Source organism: Microtus oregoni, unplaced genomic scaffold, assembly GCF_018167655.1.
Source record: "Microtus oregoni isolate MIOR12 unplaced genomic scaffold, Mior012 000025F_ref0000491, whole genome shotgun sequence".
NCBI lineage: Eukaryota > Metazoa > Chordata > Mammalia > Rodentia > Cricetidae > Microtus > Microtus oregoni.
Window position 1 is genome coordinate 19,650,425 of NW_024543084.1, and position 24,810 is coordinate 19,675,234.

Here is a 24,810-nt window from a genome sequence, read left to right on the forward strand (position 1 = left end):
CTGGGGGGGTGGGCAGACGTGTGGCCAGAGCAACTTGGGAGTAAGCAGTGGACAGGAGTCTTGAACACTATGCCAAGAGGCTTGCCTTGCCTTGCCTACCTCCAAAGGGTGGCTTTTGGTAGTCAAAGCAATTGACCCGGCAAGCATAACATCCTGAAAATGCTTAGCAGAACAGCAGACCAGAGTTAAAACAGTTCATCTTGGAAGGAATCACAAAGCTCCAGGCATTAAGCTCCAGAAGTAAACAATACGAAAGCCTCAGGAAGTCCCTGAAGCTGATCCTATCCATTAGGGCTCTCCCTCCCCAAGTTTACATAAGCTGCTAAGGACTGCTGGGAGGCTCAGAGAAAGCAGGTTGCCCAGGGATACTCAATATTCCAGGCCTGGAAGAGACAACTCCGCCTGTTGAGCTGAAGCTCTGTGAGCTCCAGGTGCCCAGCTTACTACACTGTCACTCATCCTGAGGTGAGCTTTGGTGATGCAGCTTGCTGTCTCTGAGTCATTTCTGCTCTTGTAAGTGACCCCAGTAAACCCATTTGGTTCATCAAGTTGGACTCTGATGGTCTCCTGCAGAGTTGGCTCGCTCTCTGGGAGAGCAGGTGCTTATTCAATGTCACACGACAGGGCCTTCCCTTCAGGGAGATGGAGGTTGCTGTGGACAAAGCCAGCTTGCTTCCTGGAAATCCATGGTTCTGGCTTAACCCAATGTAGGATTCTAGCAAGTGGTGGAAAATTACATGCATAGATCCTAGTGCATTGTGGGAGTAAACTTGCCCTGTGCTGGGGTGACTAGGATGTGTTGGGCTGTACATGATGAAGAACTAGCCCAAACTAAGTCGCCTCAGGAGCTCTCTGTGAGAGTTCAGAGTTTTTGGTGTTTGACTCAAGCCACTGTGGGTTTAGGTTTCCCACCAGCTCTGTTGGCTTTGAGCATCAGAATGGTAGTCAAGTATCTGTGGGCATTAGGGCTCTCCACTGTGCATTGACAAGCTGAGGGAAAGACAAATCTGTTTTTTGTAAATGTTTTCCTTGGGGAGGGAGAGGATGAGCTGCTTCCAACTCCACAGAAAACCTTTCTTTGGTTCTCAGGAATCCGCATGCCCATTCCTGGCCAGATAAATGAGTGAGGTCCATCTGGTTGCTGGGTGAATTTCTCCTGTCCTGCGTGAACATTCTTAGAGGGATCCTGGGGAACACTAAGGGTTCTGAGGCAGGAAGGAGGCAAGACACAGTGAATGGCTATTTGGTTGACTTTTTGGGGGGCCAGATGCTAAAAATAAAAACCGTAACAGTAGACTCCTACAGCTTTGTGTAGTCATTATCAGAGGGTTTCAACTCCGGCCCGTTTCTCCCTCTCCCAGCAAAATCTTAAGAGTTTACTAGTATTCTTATGAGCTTTTGTCTGCAAGGGCGTATGTGCACCACATGTGTGCCTGGTGCCTGAGGAGGCCACAGAGTGTTGGGTCCCCCAGAAGTGAGCTGCTGCTGGTCGTGACAGGTAAGACCAAGCAGAGGCTCCTCCATCTTGTATTCTTGCTGAGGCCATTTCAACTTTAACTAGAATTTGACTTCCTTGACAGAGAATCCCATGGAATTACCCAGCTCTAGTCTAGGAACCCAAGGTCAGGATGTCCTAGCTAACTTTTCTTAGTATCCATTCAGCCACCTGCTTGTGCAGAACCTCCTCCAGCTGACTGTCACAGCTTCTCTCAGGCTGCTTGTTTCTGCAAAGTCTGTCCCTGAAGCACTGAGCAAGATGCCAGAACATGGTTTTTGCCTTCAGAAGCCTTATACTCTGGACACTCGGATTACACCTGGCTTCCCAAATACCTGTCCAAGATGGCTAAAGACTTTCAGCAGGTTACAAATTATGTCATCTCTGATGAACACCCCACAACAGTGTGGGTGCTGGAAGGGAGCCTGGGTTTCTCTGCAAGAGGAACAAGTTCTACCCTTTGAGTCATCTCTCTAGCCTTTAGGAAGTACATTTTGTTTCGTATGTGTAGACGCATGCGCACATCACGGCAGATCTGAGGCAGTCAGAAGACAACCTGTGGAGTTGGCTCTTTCCACCATGTGTGTCATGGGGCTTTCAGGCAGGCACCTTTGCTCACTAGAACCTCAGTTGTCACAACGGCTTTCATCTTCCTCTCACAAAGCCCTTCTGGTTACAGGGCAGATCTAAAACAGCCATGCTCATCTCTTTAGTGCTGCCTTTAGACAAACCCTAGCCTCATCCGAGCCTGGACCTGCTCTGTACCTGATGCTGTGGGCATCATTGCTAAGAGACAGACAGCCTGATGAATCCAGAGATCCCTCGTGGTCTGGTTCACACACCAGGTAAGATTATGAGTGAAAGGGAAAGATGACAGCCTGTTGTGCACAGCGCTTGGCACTAGATAAATTGTCATTCTCTGAGTGTGATCTTTAGTTGGCACAAAGCTGTTTCAGGTAACTGGGTATCTATTCATCGAGTTAGGGTATAGGAATAAGGTTGTCCAGGAGTTCTGATGTTTCCAAGGCACGGTTGCTGGAGCAGTGTTCCCCTCGTTACGTATACAAGTTTGCATACTCCCCGATGTGTGCAGTTTTCAGTGATGATCTATAGCTTTTATCACACTCTCAAAAGGATGGCAGATAGGAACCATCCAAGGGCATGGTACAGACTGGGTGGTTCAGGGAAAAACCCTCAGGAGCACCATTTCCAAATTGGAATCCGCAGGATTCTATGAGGGACCTCTGAGATTCTACAAACAGAATTCAAACTCCATGTAAGTGGTAAGGAGATGGGATGCTAAGAAGCAGAGCTGAGTGGAGAGCCCGAGTTGAAGGCCCCTTCTGTAGCTGTTCTCACTGAAGCACTCAGTGCTGTAGATGCGGACACTGGGAAGAGACACGTGTTCCAGTGCACCATTCCCTTGGAAATAAAGGTTTGCTTGCTAAAAAGAAATCTGAAAAGCAATGGTAGGTGGCCAGGCTCAACAGTGTGGGGACTCACGGGGTGACAGCCAGGCATGGAAAGATGGCAGGGACTCATATGGTAGTAGCCAGACGTGGGAAGACAGGCAATGTGGGGAGTCACAGGGTGGACAGCCAGGCGTGGGAAGACAGGCAGTATGGGGACTCACAACAGTGAACTAGAAAGCATAATAAACCCTGTGTTTTGTGTTTTCTTTTTTCTATTTGGGGCCATGCTGTGAACATGTTGTTACAGACAGTCAACCAGCTCCTCTCTTTGCCCTGAATCACTAAGGTTTCAGAACCTAAAACTCAAGTTAAGATTTAAGCCCCCCCCCCCCAACTATGAATGCAAACTCCAGTGAACTTCTTCACAGCAACACCACAGACTCTGACAGAGGGAAACTGGTTATAGGGACACACTTTATTACACACGGCTGAAGGGGAGGACTCGTGAAAAGCCACAGCAGCACCCTTCCCACGGCTCGCCCTTCCCCTCTCCTCCCTGTGACTGCACTGTAGTCTGCTGGGTGACTAATTCACAAGGCACAGAAGCAAAGGCCAGTCGGTGTCTGTGGAGAAATCTAGAGACCAGTGTATCATTTCCACCTCTGAGCAGGTGTTTGCACCAGGACACGGGGTACCTGGTCCTCAGTGGGGGGCAAGTCACTTCTCCAAACAGATGAAACCATCATTTTAAATTCAAAATGTAAATGCAACTAGAGTCCTGGGTGGAAATCTCAGAAAACCCAGCTGGGTTCAAGGCTTAGAAAGCGGGTGTGAGGGAGGTGGAGGCTCCATGTGGGCCTGGCGCACAAGCGGAGTGAACAGTGCTCCCACCACAGGGAGCTGCTCTTTTAGGCATCTCCAGGTGAATCAAGAGCCTCAAAAATGTTGCAAAAGTCACCACCAAGCTTTCCAGTCCAAGGGAAGGATGTCACAATAAGAAACTGTGGCCCATAGGGACTGACCACTTCCTCTTGGTATCAACGTTTGTATGAAAACAACAGCAAAAATCCTGGCCAAACAAGCATTTTCCTTCTGCAGCGAGAGCTCAGCACGGGTGTCTGTGCAAGACCAGGGATCACACGCTCCCGCTCCGCGTGTTAACTACTCGGGTAGGATCAGCAGTCACAACATTCATAGTGTAGAGTAGTTAACAGTATGCAGAGAGCAAAGTGTAATGGTTTTCTTAAGATTTTTTTAAAAAGTACTTCTGTACATAAGCTATTCAAATGGGCATATAACAATTATTTATAGAACTTAAAAAGTTAGTTTTAAAAATCAAAAATTTAAAAACCTGATACATGAAAATAGGCAAAAGTGAGAAGAAGCACTTTTGTGACAAGAATTTAGCTGCTCTTTAAGGCAGCACAGAAAGGGACCATCAAGTCTGGGGGAGGCACAAAGGGCTTGTAAAAACTGCAGGCATTGTTTTCAAAAGGACCACCCACCACAGTGGGGAAGTATGGTACCCAGAGGGGGGAGGTACTGGTCCGGGGAGGGCCAGTCAAGCCTCTTTCTCGAGTTCTGACAGGATCATGGAGGAGTTTGGGCTTACACCAGGCAGACACTGGGGAAATGCCCTTCAAGATTCCCTGATGGGAAGGCACAGGTGGCCCAGAGAAGCAGGGCGACAGAAGTCTTCACTGTGCAGAACATTTGCCCAGTGGGGTCGGGTGGCATGTGAGGCTGTGTCCCTGGCTTGACTGCTCACATAGGGCTCGGACAGTTTAAAGGAAGTTAGAGAGGGCTTCAGCCTACCACAAAATAGGATGCAGATTTAGTAAAGAGTAAGTTACCGTGCATAAACCACCTATCTGTCTCACTATTTACAAGCTAGTGACTTTGTTTGTTTGGTGCTAAAGATGAAACCCGGAGCCTGCTACATAAATGCTCTACTATTGAGGTACATCCTAGCTCCAAAGTAGTCTCTCAGCTGCTCTTAGGATTCCTGTCCCTTCTAAGAGTCCCTCGGTCTACATACAGAAAAGGGGAGGGATAGGAACAGACAAGCTTCCTGCTAATCTTGCTGCGACTGAACGGCTAAATTGGTCCCCACTTTCCCCTGGGAAGGGCTCAGCACAGTGCTGCACAGACCTGCACAGCTCAGTGTTTAGAGCCCATGAGGCCCTGCAGCATATCGATGGGCAGAGGGAAGACAATGGTGGAGTTCTTCTCCGCAGCGATAGTGGTCAGGGTTTGCAGGTACCGGAGCTGAAGGGCGGCAGGGGACTCGGTGATCACCATGGAAGCTTCTTTCAGAGCTCTGGACGCATTCATCTCTCCCTCAGCTGCAATCACCTACGGAGGGGAAGAAGAGGTCAGCTGGCAAACAGCATGGTGCCACCCTGCAGTCTTCCAGTAGGGCTCGTGTGCCTTAGGCAGCCTTCGGGACTTCCCAGGAATCAACGCCTAGACTCGCTTCCAGATGTTCTTTTCCTGAAACATGCTGAAGGATGTGTCTGGCTCAAGGCGTTGTCTTTCACTGCCACCTGTCCCCCACTGAACAGGGAAGACAGTCATACTGAACAGGGTATCCAACAGTCCACAGCACTGTGAAGGGGTGAGCGGCTGACTTCGTGTGTGGATACAAGCCCTTTGCAAATCACGTGGATTCCAGTTCTTTGAAATCAAAGAAAGGAAAGACTTTATTGAACCAAAACCTGACAGATCCTGTTTGATAGAAGAAGGCAGTGTGAGTTTTAGCACACGAACTCGTGTGCACACTAGGAAGTACATGACAGCTCCATAGTAACGAGTACTTAACCATCCACGCACATGTGATGACCCTCACACATTCAGGAGCGTATTAGGAGAAACTCTGGAACACTTGCAGAACCCTCTTCAGACCTACAGAAAGCTTTCATTCTGCCCTGTCCTGAACATGTTGCTGTAGGATGATAAGATAATTCCCAATAAGCTGCCTTGGTCATGGTGTTTCAGCACAGCAATAGACAAGGAGCTAATACACTCCTCTAGAAATGGGACAGCATCTGATGGTATGATCAGTAGGCAGACAGAGCAGAGAAATCAAGTTCTAAATGTTGTACCCAAGTTGCAACCCCCAGAGAGACCACCAGGATCCAGTCCAGTCCAGAATGCAAAAGCAAGGTTTATTCAGCACGCTCTCCAGCCAGGCTGGGGCTTGACCACTACTCGAGGCAGCACATTATTTAGGGTTGACATTATATAGGCAAAAACTGCAAGCCAGGTTTATTTTTTGCCAAAGGAATTGGTTTTACATAACAGCAGGTGTCTTTTCTCTAACATGCCACCTCCCCAAAGCAGGCCCCCTCTCCACTTTTGAGGGGCTTCCTCCGCTCAGATTTTCTTAGGGAGCCCTGCTGTGTTCATTCTTGCTGAATGCTGTTACTGCCTGTGAATAACTCAGCCTTTATCCATCTAACTCAGGATGGGTACTTGGAAAGTTTCCAGGTTGGGGTGAAGTGTTTCTGTGGCACACCCCTGGTAAACATGGGCATGGATCTATGAGATACACACTCAGGGGTGGAGCTACTGGCCATGGGCTCTGCAAACATCCAGCTTTGGTAGATTTCGCTACACTGCCTTCCAAAGTGACAGTACCAACAGGCATTCCCACAGCGGAACACAAGGGCTCCCTTTCCTGCCTCTCCACTCCTAGCTCCTCTCACACTGTGTTTTCAAGCCATCCTGATGGATATCTAGGGTGGCATCTGCCTGTGACTTGAATCTGAGTTTCCCTGTGGCTTATTAACTGGAGGACTTCCATTCGGGAGTCTGTTTATGGCCTCTCTCTCTCTCTCTCTCTCTCTCTCTCTCTCTCTCTGCAGCTTGCTTACTGAAGAGGTAGCTGCCTTCTATCTTCCCATGAGAACCTGAGTGTGAGCAAAGCTTCAGCCATTTATTTCGTAGTGTACTTTAAGAAGCAGGCTCACTGTGCGGACCCCACCCTTGAGGACAGCCAGCTGTTGCTCAGGTTCATGTCACAGCTGTCAGGCTAAGGTATAGCATGGTAGCCAGAGTTCTAACTGGCCTCCTTTATCTTTGCTCCTTGTTTAGAGGAAGACAGGAGCTGTTGAGGTGTTGTAGAAGGCCAGTGGTGGGAGTCCCAGAGGAGATGGGAAGGGAAAGGGGAGGAGAGAGTTCCCACCACTAATCAACTATGGGACCTTGAGGAAATCACTCTGCTCTTCTGGGCTTCAGTTTTCACTGACTAGAATGGCAAACAAGTTTCATTTTGAAGGCTAACTCCAAGCCGTTGAGGGTTGTTATCTGGAGCTCCACAAAAGGGTTCTGATGCCAAGTCTAAGCTCAGGGGAAACAGCCCCGCAGTTAATCACTGACATGGGGATAGAAGGTGCAGGTTCTCAGCAAGGGATCCTTTGATTCTGATATTCTATGCATGAGAAATTATTGTTTTACATGGTATAAAAATGGGCTTTTAGCCAATGACAGATAATAAGGTAAAAGCAGTTCCTAGTTTCCAAATACCTGGATGGTAAGAGGAAGCTTCTCACAACACCACGCATCCTGAAAGTGATGGTTTGGCAAGGACACACATGAGAGTTCTGCAATGTCACACACATTCGTGAGCATCTGCAGAAGGCATGGCGACTCCGGCGAGGCAGCATGCCAACAGGCTACTCCTCTGTTTGCTACTGGCAGCTAAGACATTATAACGGCCAGTCTGTGGCTGAGACAGGTATCCTACAGCATGGACAGGGTCCTGCGGTTGGCCACTTGCAACTACTACCCCTTTCTAGTGATGACAAACTGGTTTGCTCCCGTGTTTAGGAGACCTGTCAAAGGCGCAGCAAACCCTCCTATGAAAACTGCTCTCGCTGTTCACGGTGGGGGGGGGGCTGTGTGGCCATGCTGGGGTGTGCTCTCGCTGTTCACAGGGGGGGGGGCTGTGTGGCCATGCTGGGGTGTGCTCTCGCTGTTCACAGGGGGGGGCGCTGTGTGGCCATGCTCGGGTGTGCTCTCGCTGTTCACGGGGGGGGGGGGGGGGGGGCTGTGTGGCCATGCTGGGGTGTGCTCTCGCTGTTCATGGGGGGAGCTGTGTGGCCATGCTGGGGTGTGCTCTCATCCCTGGTTTCCTAGAGAGAATCCCCTTCTATACAGGAAGCCTTTGCTCTTTACAGCCCCTTAGGAATGCTGGAACTTCGGAGTGAGGCACTCTCCACCATGGGCTATTTACAGTGAGAATCCAGGTCCAACTCTGGAGAGGCCTACCTCTCTTTCCAGTCCTGGGGGTTTAGGGAGATGCTGCATATTTTGATACATTGTCATTTTAAAAGATACAATTCTTTTTAATGTTAACAGAATTACCAGAAGGGCCACTCATGTAGGCTTAAGACAAAGGCGAGATGAAGATGAGAAGAAAGAAAACACAGAAAGAGAAGAAACCCGTGGGAATGGGAGAAAGAAAAAGCAGTACGAAGGAAAGGTCCCTGGAAAAGAGAGGGAGTGGAAACCATGAGGACGAGGGAGGGACAGGTGGCAGCAAGCTGAGGAACTGTCCTGTGCTCTGAACGACAATCTGCCTTTAATATGAACTGAGGAAATCAAGAATGCAGCTCACAATCCTGAGCGAATGATACAAATCTAACAGACCAATATTCCCATGAGACTGAAGGGGAAAGGCCAAGATGCAGGACAGTGTGTGTACTTGTGCCAACAACCCAACAACCTAGTTAAATAAAATGCCAGCACAGGACTAGGGAGATGGCTCACCAGATAAAGCACTTCCTGTACAGTTCTCCATGAGGACTGGAGTTTGGATTCCCCGGCACTCATGTAAAAGCAAGGCGTGGTGGCACACATCTGTAACCTCAGTACTGGAGGGGAGGCAGGCGGGTCCTGGGGCCTTGCTGACCAGATAACTCCCTGTCTCAAAAATGTGCTTGCACACACACACACACACACACACACGATGCACATACACACACAGGCACACACACACACATACACACACACACACGATGCACACACACACGATGTACTCGTGCATACACACATGTACACACACGATGCACTCACACACTCACATGCACACACATATCGATACACAAGTGCGCACACACGTGATGATGCACTTGCACACACACACACACACACACAATTGTTAAGAGTAGTAGCCTCTGAGGAAATAGGATTTGAAACAATGAGAAGAGCTTCTATACTAAACATTCAGGGCTGTTTCACTGTTTTTCATTGAGAGTGTTTTTATTCCTGTGTATTTTAAAAAGGAAATTGAACTAAACAAAACAGAACCTAAACAAGCAGGAAACATTACCTTGGCTCTTGCCTCCCGGGCAGCCTCTGCCTCCGCAGCCATGGCTCTCTGGAGCTGGACAGGCAGTTTCACGTCCTTAATCTCCACACGCTCCACCTTTATTCCCCAGTCATCGGTGGCGTCATCCAGTGTACTCTGGAAGGAGAGGAGAAAGCGAGTGCAGCACACGAGGCACCGAGGCTCCTGTCCAGGCGCCAAGAGCAGCTGCATCCGCTGGGATGTGGGGTCGATCAGGTCTGGTGACAGTGGCAGAGAAACTGCACCACGGGAGCTCAAGCTGGGGCTGGAGACAAACTGCCCTGATTCTATTACTGAGGAGCCAGTGCTGCTGTTGGCAAACTCGAAGGGGTCATAAAGAAACTGTTTATTTGTGGTTTCCGCTGCACCTCTTCCAATACTCTGCTTCGCTCTCATAGGTCAAGAGCAGGATGGGCAACACAGTGAACAGCTGAGGCCGTGCTCCTGTGAAACACTAGTGCAGCGGCCAGTCTGGGCTAAGCCGGCTTTGTCACTGTTTGCCTACCTGGGTCAATGTGAGCCATGAAATCCGGTTTCACTCCTCTCTTTAGAAGGGCAGGAATGAACCGCACTATTCCAGGAGGTATGATAACGTCACACAGGCCATATTCCTTAGCAGGGCGGTGGCGGGGATGCTGAGGCAGGACCACAAGGCCAGCCTGGGCTACAGAGCAGGTTACAGGGCACTCTGAGCTCTAGTGATAGCCGTTTCAAAACAAAACAAGCCACAGACTTAACCATGGCGAAACCTCTATGAAGGGCAGGAATTCATATTTATAATACTGTAACGTTTTTGAACAGGTCAGCCTTAGTATTAGTAACATCTACCTCACAGTCAAGACTGGAAGGCATGACAGGTATGCGCAGATTCATGACCTGTCCACACACCAGGGCTTCAGTGGTGTTCTTGCAGAATAACATCTAAACCGTTATGATCTTATGATGAGGATAGTATGGATTCCGGGAAAAACAGAACACTGGAAGGAATCTAAAAATAGCATGCACCTGAGTGCCATAAACTTGTGGATGTTAGTCTGAAAACATTTATATGATCTGGACCCCTGGAAAAGAAAAAAAGGCAGCCATGCCGTTGTCAGTCATGGATCCAGCGCAATTATCTCTTCAGGCTAAGTGACAGAGCCACCTTCCTCACCTGCTGTAGGATAAAGCTCTTGTACACTGTAAGGATTTGCCACTCATTTTAGTATAATAAAACGCTGATTGGCCAGTAGCCAGGCGGGCCGACTAGACTAGGAGAATTCTGGGAAGAGGAAAGAGAAAATGTACCAAGCCACGTGACTAAACATAGATAAGAATTATGGCTTAATTTAAGTTGTAAGGGCTAGTTAATAATAAGCCTGAGCGAAGAGGCCAAACAGTTTATAATTAATAAAGCTTCTGTGTGTTTCTTTGGGACTGAATGGCTGTGGGACTCGGTAGGACAGAAGCTTCGGTCTACACTCACCTGCATGTGGTGTGCAATCTCCTCCCTGTCAGAGAGAATCTGAGACAGGTTCTTGGTGCCCAGGGCATTCCTCAGCGTGGTTTGTGCCAAAAGGCGGGTTGCCGAATCTGCATTGGTGATATTTGCCACAGCCAGGGTTGCGTTCTGAACACGGTAATAGACCACGCCATCCACACTGATTGTCACTGAATCCTTAGTGAGGACCTACAGGAGGAAAAGGACAATCACACACCCACCACAGCTTCTTCACTGTCACTACAAATGCTCTTCTTTGAATCCTTAAGCAATGGCTGATATTCTTCAGTAAGGCATCAGAAGATTAATTACACCCTTCGAGATTTCATCAAACATTCCTAGTTATACAACTCCAGCTGATTATCCAATCACTCAACAGATTTGGAGATGCCACTCATAGCTAGCATTGTTCTTGTTCATTTCTTCCCAGCACTCAGATGTCTTCTCAGTGGTCTCTCTGACTGTCACAGTCACAGGCACTTCCTGGCACCTCCCTGCCCCTCTGTGGAGGGATGCACTGAGTGGGATGTGGAGTTTTCCCCAGAGACTGAGTTTCCTTTCTTTTTTCCTCATTTGATTTTTGTTGTTGTCTTTTTTTTTTTTTTTGAGGCAAGGTTTCTCTGTGTAGCAACCCTGGCTCCTGGCTGTCCTGGAACTAGCTCTGTAGACCAGGCTGGCCTCGAACTCACAGAGATCCTCCTGCCTCTGCCTCCGTAGTGCTGGAATTAAAGGTGCGCATCACCACCCAGCAACTGTGAGTTTCTTAGGGGCAGTTTTTCTTTGTTTCTCTTGCACTGACAGTGTGACTGATACCAGGTGGGTCCCTACATGAGAGAGGAACTGAAATGAGATCTAGAAAATGAGTGACGAGCCTCGCAGGAGCGGAGTCCGGAACCCGAGCTGGCTCTGCTTGCACCCAGCTGGGTGGGCTGGAGCGGGCTGTAAGTCATGAGACCTGGAAGCCCCTCATCTGTGACTATTTCTATGATGGTCATGAAGGAAGCCTTTTAAAACATCCCCAGCTATGCCAATGAAAAGTAATCGCAACAGCTAAACAGCCCCATAGCCCTGCCAAGCTCCAAAGCAGCAATCCTCTTTTGTTGTTTAGCAATCTAAAAATACCTCTAAACTAGAGAAGAGGGGACTTCTTCACAAATGCACAGTTCCCTACCATCTCACGTGACAACCTCTTACCGCCATGGGAAAATGAATGTTACTCACAGATCTTGCCCCTGTGGCTGCCTGCCACAGCTGTGTTCAGAGTGTCTCTGCTCGCTGTTTACTGTGGGCAGAGGGTTTATCTCCCTCTGCAGCAAGCTCACAGGGGATAGGGAAGAGCTGCTTGCCAAGTTCCAATCCACTCTGGGCTGGCAGCTTACAGGGGAAAGGGAACAGCGAGAGGCAGAAGTGCACAGCGCACACCAGATGCCCACAATGTTTACACAAGAAAATGCCACACAATTCCCAGCCCTGCCAGGAGCTCAAGGGAGCCCATCAATGACAAGGAAACATGCAGAGAATCCAGAGATGTCTGCACTGAGAAGTCCAACCATACCAGATGCTTGGATCAGTACCAGTAAGGGAGTTCCCATCTGGTGTCTGGATTATGTGATCTGTGATAGGAGAAAGCTAGGCTCCAGCATCATGCTGAGCTCCCAGCCTGTGCCCAGGGAACATGCTCTCCCTCCTCCCACAGTTAGCCTGGTCAGCAGCCGTAGGGACTCCTGTCTACACTGGTTCTATGTCTCCTGACATATGGGCACCAAATGGCCATGACAGAACTGGTGTCCAGTGCAGTGAGCCCTGAGCTGAGGGGAAAGCAACAGAGAATCCCCAGGATTTGTCTCTCTGCAATGTGGCCTTCTAGGAACTGGCTGTGGATGCTGCCTGAGCTGTTTGTGAAGAAGCAAGCTGGAAGGGTGTGAAATGATACAGAAACTCCTAAAATACCAAACAAATGAGCAGTTGCTAATTCTGTGGCTTCTAACCAATTTGTCTCAAATAAAAAATGAAGACCCTTAGAAAGGATGTTCAACTAGACTGAATTTGTTTTTCTGTCAGAAACCCATGGGAGAGAGTTGTGGTGGGAACAAGGATAGCTCCATGTCCTTGGTCACACAGTTTCTAATAACAGCAAGGAGCACTCCCCCGGCACTTCAGTCTCAGCGCTCTGCTAAGCAGTTCCCGCTGGAATCTCAGTCACTCCTTACAACACCACATTAGGTTGGCCTCACCGTTATGACCTCCATGTTATAGCTGAGGACGTTGAGACACAGAGAACTGAAAGACTCACCCAAGGCCGCAGAGCTGGGAAAGGCCTAGGCTGCCTGGCCTAGGGCAGGCTGTGAGAGCCCTCGGCCATAGCTAGAGAACGGCTCACCTCCTGAGGAGGAATATCAAAGGAGATGGTCCTCATGTCCACCTTGATGATGGTGTCAGTGCAGGGCAGGATAAAAAACAGACCTGTAAACAGGCACAGGATGGGAGAGACCGGATTAGCTTCAGCTTGATCAGCCCTAGCGGGCTCAGTCCCGACTGCTGTTTTTAACACTCTCGCTCACTTCTCACCCTAAGAGCTCACAATCTCGCACAGTACAGTGCCTCCACTCTGTTATTGTCTCCCTCCATGGCTCTGCATGGAGTTATCCCTGTCAGGAATACTCTGTGGCTAATACTTCTTCATGCCTCGCATTTAGAAGGGCAGCCATAGCTGTACATGCAGGTATTTACAATATTTGGAAGACTGAGGCATGAGGATTGCTGGGAGTTTGCAGCCAGCTTAGGGTACACAGTGAGTTTCAGGTCAGTCTTTGAGATTCTGCTTTGACAAGAACAGAACAGAACAGAACAGAACAGCCGAGCAGAGGGGCTGAGATGGCTCAAGCATGTTTGCTGCTCTTCCTGAACGACCCAAATTCAATTCCCAGAACCCATACAGACTGCTCACAACTGTCTGTAGCTCCAGCTCCAAGGGCTCCAACCATCTGATGGATTCTGAAGGCACATACACTCGTGTGCACATATTCACATATAATTGTATTTATTTATTTGTTTATTTTTGGTTTTTCAACACAGGCTTCCCCTATGTAGACTGGTTGTCCTGAAACTCACTCTGTAGACCAGATTGGTCTTTAACTCAAAATCTACCTGGTTCTGCCTCCCAAGTGCTGGTATTGAAGGCATGTGCCACCACGCCTGGCTAACATATAATTTTAAAATAATAAAAATAAGCATTTAAAAAAACAACCAAACAAAAGCGATGGGAAAGCTTTGCCTCGTGTCTGCTTTTCTCTGGGTCTCCTGTGCGCTCCAGGGCGTTGTGGCTACTGTCCCGCAACACTAAATGCTATCGGCTTCTGTGTCGGGGTCCAGCTGTCGAACAGCAAGCCCTTTAATAAGGGACTATGTTCAGTTCCTGGGAATTCCCAGAGCCTAGGTGGGCGTGGAGACACGTTCCTTTAAACCCAGCATCTAACTGAAGGCTTTCTTTGGATGGATTCTCATGCTCAGCCTCCCAGCTGTGGCCAGTGCAAACAATAACCTAATCACCCTAAGCAGATTGTAATGGCCTGGCCAGGGCCATTAGCTATGTTGTCATAAAGCTTTTGTTCTAAGCAGAGGCCTCACTGGGGACTCATATCAGTAAGGCACTCCAGTCTCAGAGTGGAGAGAGGGCTCAGCAGTTAAGGGCACCTGATGGTCGTCCTGAGGACCCAGGGTTTGATTCCCAACACCTACACTGGGTAGCTCCCAAATTCTATAACTCCAGCTACAGAGGGATCCCATATCTCTGGCCTCTGTGGACATCAGCACTGATGTGCACATACCCCCTACACACACACACACACACACACACACACACACACACATTCACTCACACACTCATATAGGTTTAAAAAACCACAACACTTTAGTTTCCAGACAGAAACCTAGTACTGACCAGGTCCTCGGGCACCTCCTTGCAAAATGCGACCCAGCCTGAAGATGATGACCCTTTCATACTCCTTTACAATCTGGAAAACAAACAGGAATGAAAAGTCACCATGATGAGCACACGCATGTACGGACATAGCTTCTTAACGTGTTTCTGCTCTGGCCAGGCTCAGAGCCTCCTGGCGTTTTCTCCATTTCCGACGGCGTCTATAGACATCAATTTGGCGTTTGCTCTTTCAAGCACAGTGCTTATTTATTGAGCACACACTTTTATACTTCTTACAAAAGCAAGGGGCACTGGGAGTCGCAACATAGGCCTCTAGTCTCAGGGCTCTAGAGGCAGAAGCCAGAGGATGATGAGTTTGGGCCAACCTGAACTACGAAGTGAGTTCAAGGCCAGCCTGCACTACCTAGAAGCCCCTGCCCCAAACCCAGAAAAACACTCTGGTTGTGGACACACTGGAAATCAGGGCCAAGCGGGGAAATCCATCTCCACCCCCATTAGCGTCCCTACTAATCATTCATGTTTTGTCTGCTCAGAAAAGCTTATAGCTTTTTTTCTGATTCCTAATTACAACAAGATGTATCCGAAAATGCAGGTCACACATTCATTATTTTAGGAATATGCAAATGTAAGTATTAGTAACTTCGTAGGAGAGTTCTGTGCTGGGGAGCGCTCGCTCTGTTCCAGGCTCTGCAGTCAGTAGGTTCCAGGCTTTGCAGGCGGTTCATTTCATCCCCGCCATCATCCGCAGCAGCGACTGCCATTTTCTCCCATTTTATAAGTGAGGAAACATGGCAGTGGTGGTATTGCCAGCGAACCCGCCCTGCCCTGCCATCCTAGCTATGAGATGCTTTCTCACGGTGGTCTCACATCCCGACATAGAGAACTGGCATGGCCATCGTCACTTTGCCTGTGAGGAGGAACTGAGTGGATAGTGGCTGAAAGGTGTTTAAGATCTACTGTATTTCATCAGCAGATGTGTTTCCCAAAAGAGAGATGGAAGAAAAAGAACCACAGGCCCGTACAATATCCCTCTATCTGTCCCACAGGCCAAGTGCTCCAGAAGAGAAAGAAATGCTCTTTACCTTTATGCAAATCCATATCGATAACGGGAAGGTTATAAGTACGAACAAGAACGAGAAAGCCACCAGAATCCATCCGCATGGTCCCAGTTCTGTCCTGGAGTTTTCTGTTGAACACAAAACCATACAGCCTGTTACAGGCCATCATCACGGCACCTTACTCCTCCCGGAACAGCCCTGTCTGTGCTCCATGCTGGCTGCTTCAATGCATCTCCGTCTACGTCTCACGTGGCCTGATGCTTGCCTCGTATATGAAATGGTGAAAACCAAGAACACTCGGCTTCTGCCACATACAGTGAGGAATAAAGAGTCATAACCAGGTGGGGAAGAGGAACGGTGTCTGCTCGGAAGATTCAGAAATGGAAAGGAGAAGAGGGGCACACATCGGGCTGGGGGTGAGAGTGGACTGGGATGGCTGGATCACAGCCTTTGTCAGATCCCTAAACGTAAGGAAAACACCAACAAATAGACAGAGGAAATGTGTGTTCTAGTTCCGGGTGCAGCATGGCTCATGACAAAAATCATAAGGCACATACCCATTACAGTGTCTTTATGCAAATTACTTCTGCACACTGCCACCATTTCCTGATTAGTAAAGGGGCTGTTTCTGGTTTCTTGTTATCAAAAACAATGCTGTGATGAATATCATCGTACCTGGTCTTCCTCATTCTTTTGCATATACATAGTGCTTTTGTCTGATCACAAATGTAATACATATACATCCTGATGCAAAACCATGTAGAAAAATATAAAAAGAGGGAAAAGCTACTTTAAACTCAGAAATAGTTAACTATTTCAATACATTCTTCCAACTTCTTTCTTGGTTCATGATATATTTTAAAATTCAAATGAATAAAGTTAGTAGCATATCCTCCTCCAGCTATTGTTCATCTTTTATTAGCCTCTATAGCCATGAACTTGTACTTTTCTTGTTTTTGACTTAAAAAAAAAACCAAAGTTGTTGCACTACTGAAATTTACAAGGGGCTGCCAGTGAGATGGTGCACCAAGTAAAGGTGCTTGCTGCCAGGATGGGGACACTTGAGTTTGATCCCTGGACCCACATGGTAGAAGAGGACTCATGATTGCAAGTTGTCCTTTGACTGTCACACGCATGCTGCCACACTGGCACTGTGGCATGTGTGCTCTGGTGCATGTGTGCTCTGGTGCTGATGCATGCGGGCTGTGGTGCATGCAGGTTCTGGTGCATGTGTGTTATGGTGCATGTGGGCTCTGGTGCATGCGGGCTCTGGTGCATGCGGGCTCTGGTGTGTGAGTGCTATGGTGCATGCGGGCTCTGGTGTGTGTGTGCTCTGGTGCATGCAGGCTCTGGTGCATGTGGGCTATGATGCATGTGGGCTATGGCATGGATGCACATGCACAGAAACACATTTTGTTTAAAGTCAAATAGTTCTACAAGTTAATACAGAAGCGCAGTTCCCATCATTACACTGAGATTCTTCAAAGCCCAGAGAAGTACATGGCATCAGAGAGGAGGACCAGGGAGTCAGGTGGGTAGTTTGAAAACTGGACACAGTCTTGTCCATATCAAATGCTTGGCTCCACGCCAACACTATTATATTTATGTTCTTATTTCCTTTACAGTGAAATGATCCTATTACTAACCATCAAGATCCCATCCCATCTGGTCACAGTTCAACAAAGTGTATAAACTACACTTCTCAGGAGGTGGGGTTCCGCTGGGCTCATTAATGAATCTCAGTCAGCCATGATTGTTGGGCAAATAAGAAAAAGCAATTCTCAGTTACCCACCAAAATTTCATGAGCCTTCTTTCCTCAGACTCTCTCAGTTATTAATTTAAGGCTGTCTCCTTCTGTAGCTTATGAGGCAGGAAATGACAAACAACAAGCAATCAACATTCCTGAGACATTGTGGCTTAAATACTTGCCAATCCTTTATTGGTAGAAAACTTCTAAAGAATAGGGATCTCACCATACTTGACTGTAAACTTTGCTTTGCCAAAGCTACACAGACAAACCCTGTCTCTAACAAATAATAACAATAACAATAATAAAATATTTCAAAAGAACCTAAAATTATATATATATATATACATTTAAATTTATTATTTTTCAAATTGAACTTACTTCAAGAAAAGTAATATAAAACCAAAACCAAACATAAAAAGGTACAAGTTGTACAGTAACTTTTGTCCCTGGCTCCAGGGAAAGTGGTTCCTTACTTGTAAGCTTCTAGACCAATGCTCAGAGCAATGTCTGTTGCTATCCATCCGCCGCATCTGGCTTGTTTGAAGATGAACTGGAGCTGGCAGTTCATCCCAGGACTAAAAGTCCCTGGGAGTAATGAATCCAATTCACCACTGAGATCTAATTACTCTGAAGTTCAAGATGCATTGGGTTCTCTGCTGAGAAAGGCCAGCAACTGCCTCCCATCTAAGATGAGGGCTAGGTCACTGCACCATTGAGCAAAGGGGAAGGGATGGGCTAAAGAGTTGCTGCACCATTTCAGTTACAGTATGTCGAGGCAATCCTTTCCTTCCCTGACTCGGAATGTGAGCAGAACACTTTATGTTATAAACTGTCCTGACTAGTACTGTCTGGGTAGGGGCAGATAGGAATCTAGGAGTTTTATACTAAAAACACATGCTATCCAGGTCTAATAGCACTTTATTTAGGGGTAAATGGGCAGTGAAAGTAAAGCCTTGGAAATTCTTATTTTCTTCTTAAAAGATTTATAGTCAAGATGCAACTGTCCTTGTCCTCTTCCTCCTTTTAAAACAATCTTTTAAACAATCTTTTTTTTAGCAATCTTCTTCGTGTGAGGGGCCAGGAGGAAACAGGCTCTGCAGACCACAGCGTCTGAGAGAACACTCCCGTTTACCGTGGCAGTACACAGTATGTGTGTGCAAGGATCATGGCTGCGTTCCTACAAAACTCACTTATGTACACCGAACTCTGACTTTCATGTGTAGCAAAACATTCACCCTTAAAAAGTATAAAAATGTAAAAGTTGGACTGAAGGAACTTTTTTTTTAATGTCAAAACTATTTCAGAGCCTGGAGAGATGGCTCAGCAGCTAAGAGCACTTGTTGCTCTGGTAGAGGACCTGGGTTTGGTTCCCAGCACCTACATGGCGGCTCACAAGCACCCATAATCCTGTTCCAGGAGATCTGATGTCCTCTTCTTGCCATAACAAGCACCAGGCACACATGTAGTGCACATAGATAGATGAAGACAAAACACTCGTACACATTAAATAAAATTTAAAAATCTAAAAAAAAAAAAAAACAAAACCAAAAAAACCCAAAAGGCTATTCACCTAAAAAGAGAGCTAGTCAGCTAATTTCTCAGGAAGTGAGTGAGGAGGAAAAGAGATGCCGTAAAGGACGGCACATGCGGCAGCGTGCGTGCAGCAAGCATGGGAAAACATGGCCAAGTCGGGAACTGCCCAGTCCGTGAAACAACTGCATTTTTCTGGGAAGAGAAAGGGAACCCCTCACGAACCAGACTGAGACTTCAGGCCCGCGAGGGTTCCAGAGCACACTTCTGCCCACTGTCCTAAAAGAATCATCAGCAAAGGGGTTATTCTTAAAAGACAAACAAAGAAAAAAACAAGACACAAAACCAGACCACAGACTTTTTTCCCTCAGGAAGGGCTAACCATGACCCCTGTGGAGTAAAAGAAAGCAATTTGCCAGCCCAAGGTTTATATAAACAGGACAGGCACTCCTTATGTTAGTGTTTCTTTCTCCTCAAAGCTCTTTTATTTAGACATCTTAAAAAATATCCAGAGTTAGAAAGCTCTCATGAGCCGTTGGTCAGCAACACTCAGGAGGCAGCTGCAGGGGATCTCTTTGGGTCTGAGGCCAGCCTGGCCGGCCTACAGAGTGAGTTTCAGAACAGCCAGGACTACAATAGAAAAACCCTGTCTCAATAAAATGAAAAACCAAAAACTCTTTGGAGCTAAACATTATGTTCATTTAAAATAGAACTAAAAAGCATAGAACACTTTATCATTGGATTCCTAAGTCTTCTTCAGATGAACTGCTAAGACATATGGACGAGATCGAAAATGCAGCGCCCGATCCCAGCCCCACCACTCCATTTTCTCCTCAGTAAAATGGAAGAAAAAACAGTGCCTTTCACAGTGCTATGGAGACCCAGTGAGAAATTAGGTAGAATGCGTGACACTTTAAGGTCACAATTAATTCACTCATAAGGATTAAGTGTTTGATTGGGTGACTTGCCTTCCGGGACCCACATACCATGGAGAAAATATCAAGACTAACGATCTGCTTGGGGACTCTATCTCAGAGGAGGAACAGATCACATATGGGGTAGTAAATTAGTTCTAAACTTTTGCCAGTCCATCTGTCTGTCATACACACTCCCCTAAATGCAAACATTCTGACGGGAAATGAGTATAATTCTCTGAGTCTAGCTGTCTGTCATTAATCTTTTTATTCTTCATTTTCTCTAGGAAGTAATGCCATAATAATCTTTAAAGTTTCTAAAGAAAATTAACATATATCTGTGGGGTCTCTGTGACCACCACAGGCAGTAGAGGGTTGATCCAGGAGAGATAAGAAGGCAGTTTGGTTAAACGACTCAGTAGCCAGTGTTGGTTCAAACTTTAAGTCTGACCCAAGTAGTGTACTTTCGGCACAGTCAAGCTCAGCACAATTTGGTGAAATACTTCCTGATGATAACTAACTCAATCCTGTGAGACAATGAAGCTGTTTATAAAGTATATGTGACATATTCCAGAAAGATGGGGCCAGCAGACTCGCTGAGAAGAGAAGCTCATGAAAAGGCCAGGGGGAGGATCTGGTGTGGACTCACCACACAGTACAAAAACTATCGAGCTTTTAGCCACCTCTCTCTCAGCCTTCTGGGTGGAAATTGGGTTTCCCACCTCTCTCTTTGAAGAGACAACCCTGTGTGTTTAGCATTTTGGGTTCCCTAGTGCTTCTCTGGAAGGAGCACATATGTATTTTCTTATTCGATAATCCTGGGAAATGCAGAAGTAAGATTATGCCTAATTATATGATAAGGAACTGACCCTCTGGAAGCGGAGCTCCCGAGTGACCCCGGCAGTGGTGGTGCTGAGACCACAACCCTGTCTCTTCACTCTAACGCTGCTCTCACCCCGTACACTAACTATGCTATCATCTCATGAGTGCTCACTACAGTGGACACATTTGGCGTCATCTTTATTGTCTTATACTTGAAGGCATTTTCCTGGTTGCATTTTCAAGGCTCCACTTACTAAAGCAGCAAACAAAAGCTTGAGGTTCCAGTTTCTTTAGTAGTTCCAGAAAGTGGGCAGAGGCCGAAAAAGAAAGAACAAGTGTATAGTAAAAATTCCTGATCTGCAACTTCTGTTTTCGTAAGTGAGGATTCTTACTAGGCATAATATCCTTTCTTGCCAATTACAGTTCCTTTCTTGTTAATGCAAACCTAGATAAGTAGTCTGTCTATAGGAAGAAGATATACTATCCTAAAATCAATGAACAATAAAATAAGCTGCCCATCAACATTGATAAGATTATTTACTCCCTTCCACTTTCTTTTCTTTTAACCTGTTATTCAATTACTATGTACTTTATACTGAAGTTTTTTTATTTTGGTTCCCCCCCTCACCTTAAAACAGGCTTTCTCTGTGTAGCCCTGGCTGTTCTGGAACTTACTATGTGAACCAGGCTGGCCTCAAACTCAGAGTTCCACCTGCTTCTGTCTCCTGAGTACTGGGATTATGGTGTGTGCCACCACCTCCCAGCTCATACTGAGTTTTTACGGTGAGGTTAAAAAGGAGATGGTAACAGATCAATCCAACCGACAAACTTCAATACCATACAATAAATGTTATATCAGAAGTATGTCCAGAACCTTTGGCTGACACAGCTTACAGGAAGCTGCTTCTCTGTGGCCTCTTTAAACCTCACCTTTAGTCCCTTCTGAGCCACTTCATCAACATTTCACATCTTAAAAGCAGAGCAGACAGTTACTTTATCTTCTACAGTGTTAGACTAGTCAGGGGCACGGAAATCTATTTACTCATAAACAGCATATACACAACAGCTTCCGTAGTCTTGGTCTTCAGTTGAGTTCATTTATTACCACTGATAGTTTAGTTCAGGTCAATTATTGAGTTAAAGTTCTCCCCAATCTGATCAACTGGAACAACCGAAATAAACAGATCCGTCCCATGATTCTGCTTATTTCCAAGAGATCCTCCCAAAGGGACTTATCTGTTGACAAGGCTCTCCGTTACGACAACACAGGCCTTCGCAAGCCACCCACAATGTTCCATTACTGAATGCGCTGGCTTTAGGTAAACTGCCTTGGTTCCTCCTAGGTTTGGTATATGTGTCTCTAGGACTAATTCTCTGCAAGGCCAATGAGGCAGAGCTGGGCTTTGTAATTGCACCGCAGCCATCAGCAGAGTCCTCTGAGTGACTTTATCCAGGAGGTCCTGATTCACGCTGGGCTCCCCTGGGCTTCCTTCCTTTGTTGCTTCTTACCCCATGAAGTCCTCAAGTTGAACCAGTCTATACTTTGGCACCTGCTTTACAGACAGCTAGCCGTAGGATCAGGAAAATGGCTCAGAAAGTCAGAGCCTGGGTTGGAAACTTAGTTCTGAATCCTTTGGGCTGTACTTTTATCCTCCAGCTCTCAGCCTCCTTACTGAAAGACGGGGAATAAAGACACTGGCTTTATTGGCAGGGTTGCAATTGGATGTTTATAAAGAAAGCATCTAGCTAAGTTTGGCACATGACACATTTGGGAAACTCTATGAAATACCTTATAGTAATAATTTTTTTCCTAATGTCAAACCACTGAGGCTCAAAATTAAAAACAAAGAACTAGAAAGCAGGAAGGTGAGAAGCCTCAACATGCAAAGGCGCTGGCTGTCCTCAAGGACAGCCTGGATTTGACCCTGGATCCCATATGGTGGGAGGGGAGATTGATTCTTGCAAGTTACCTTCCGACTTCCACAAGCCAGCCACACACACACTAAATAAGTGGAAAGGTTTTAAAATCGGAAGTGACAAAAACCGAGCAAAATTTTATTTGAGTATATGCTTCAGACAGAACACATCCATTTTCACCAGTTCTAAAATATTTCTGTCTAAAACAGATAAATGTAGCGTTAAGAAAAGGGAGTTAGAACTAAACACCAAACTGGTCTGTGACCGAGAAAATGGACCGATCTTGAAATGCAGAGACCATGCTTGTTCCCAGGGTGCTGCTACAGATGCTTTCCCTCTGTGGTAGGTGGGCGCCGGCAGAGTCGACCAGCACACCCGCGCTCTAGGGGGGCCCAGACCGCTAGACAGTGGCCTGTTCAAGTTTTGGAATCACTGAAATACGAATTTAAAGTATGGTCCCACTAACCCTGTGTGGCTAAGATAATCTCTCTGAGTATCAGCTGTGGGAATTCAATAAAATAACATTCATAAAGTCTAGTGCCTTCGCCTACTAAGTGTGGTTTTTGTTTTGCTATCATTCTCTTCAATTTTACTATACTCCCAATTTGGGAAGTAAAGCATGGAGCAAGATTCACACACACACACATGCTTTTATGTCTGATACTGAGAATGGAACACAGGAACTCCTGCCTGGTGCCGTCTGAAATTCTTGTGATACTCCTGGGAAAGAATTGAAGGAGGTGTTCCTGGCTTAGGGGACAGGATTTAGATGGGGAGACAGGCTGACTTTGCAGATAATCCGCACGGATGACAGGGTTCTCTGCTGGAAAAGCCCACTGAGCCTCCTAAATCTCTCTCACTGTGCCATCCTCTCTGAAATTCCATCTTTAGAAATAATTCCTTTGGATCAGTAAAGCTCCTGAGAGCAGAGCAGAACTCGGTGAGGTTTGTTATCTCTTACTGGGCATCTCCAGACCCCAAGGAGTTGTCCAATTTAAAGGCTCAAGTAGGTAGTTCTCTCAAGGACTCTAATTTCTTCAGAGGGGATAGGATGCGGCCTCTTACAGTTCTAGCCTTCAAGACCAGGAAGGCCCCAGTAGGGTGTTGAACAGCGGGCTATCTACCTGGAAAGCGAGATCTCTAAGACAAAGGGGGATGGAATGAGGCAGACAATGGAGCTGGAAGGAAAGGAGGCTGAAGCCTAGCCCTTTCTTAGGAAACTTAGTTTCCCGAAGCTGGGGTTGGAGGGAAGAAGGTGGGAGTTCTTCCCTGGTCCATGGGCGTGGGGATCACTACATGGGAAGCTTCTCTTATGAAGCGCTGGGGCAGGAAAGAAAGGAGAATGGGAGAGGCTGAACCCGCGGGAGAATCGCCTCTACCACAACTGCCAGGGATTGCCCTGGTCCGCGTGCATGGCGCGAGATAAGGAAGCGCTGGCACCTGACGTGGTATCTAGAACCCGAAGGATAAGCGAGTCCCTGCCTGCCAGGGTCCCGAGCAATGGATACACGCCCCTGCCAAAGGTGCGCCCTCTTGGTTGCCATACAGGTTGCATCCCAGCACCGGGAAACTATTATCTCCCAGCCGGAGAAACCAGGGGTAAAGGAGAAGAGCGCGGTTCTGAGGAATGCACACAGCGCAGGGGAGACGCGCCTTTCGGAACCCGGTGGTCAGCGGGTTGGGGGTTCGATACCCGGCGGCTGGCTCAGGGCGGCTGTGCCAGAGAGGAGAAACTCACCCCTGAAGGACACGGGGTGCCGCTGAGTCACGACGTGGTCGGAAGGTCGTTTCTCAGACATATTGCTTGAGTCGGAGTCGCTCTTCACCATGTTAGTCCCGAAAGCCGGAGCCTCAGAAAGCCGTTAGCAACAACGCCTCTCGAGCTCCGGATGCAGCTCCGCCTCCCGCCGGAGATCCTCCCAATAGGCGCCCGGAAATGGAGAAGACACGCCCCTTCCCCCGCCCTCTCTAGGGCTGCTCAGAGGGGCGTGACCTGAGGGGGCGTGACCTGAAGGGCGTTGACGGAGGAAGAGTCTGGGAAAGGGAGGCTAATGCTTAGGTCTCGCCCCAGCTTCCCGTAGGGTGATCCCAGGAGGAGGTGCGGGGGACAAGGCGGTTCTAGAGCAAGGCCTCCTGCAG

General features: G+C 47.4%; 1 protein-coding gene across 1 annotated transcript; it reads right to left on the reverse strand.

The window, feature by feature from the left end:
• Positions 1-3,369: 3,369 nt before the first annotated feature.
• Stom (stomatin) lies at positions 3,370-24,565 on the reverse strand. Its single transcript, XM_041675237.1, has 7 exons — positions 24,410-24,565; positions 15,762-15,865; positions 14,680-14,752; positions 13,120-13,202; positions 10,725-10,928; positions 9,242-9,376; positions 3,370-5,262 (listed from the first exon to the last, which is right to left on the reverse strand). The coding sequence occupies exons 1-7, from the start codon at positions 24,498-24,500 to the stop codon at positions 5,068-5,070; spliced, it is 885 nt and encodes a 294-aa protein (XP_041531171.1). The 5' UTR covers positions 24,501-24,565; the 3' UTR covers positions 3,370-5,067.
• Between the last annotated feature and the right edge of the window lie 245 nt (positions 24,566-24,810).

Excerpts from the sequence above, each read along its gene's own strand:
- Stom (XM_041675237.1), bottom strand. The coding sequence starts at position 24,500 with ATGGTGAAGAGCGACTCCGACTCAAGCAATATGTCTGAGAAACGACCT. Across the intron at positions 15,866-24,409 it reads GCACCCCGTGTCCTTCAGGG|AAAACTCCAGGACAGAACTG; the intron begins GTGAGTTTCTCC and ends TGTGTTCAACAG. Across the intron at positions 5,263-9,241 it reads CCCGGGAGGCAAGAGCCAAG|GTGATTGCAGCTGAGGGAGA; the intron begins GTAATGTTTCCT and ends TCCCCTCCGTAG.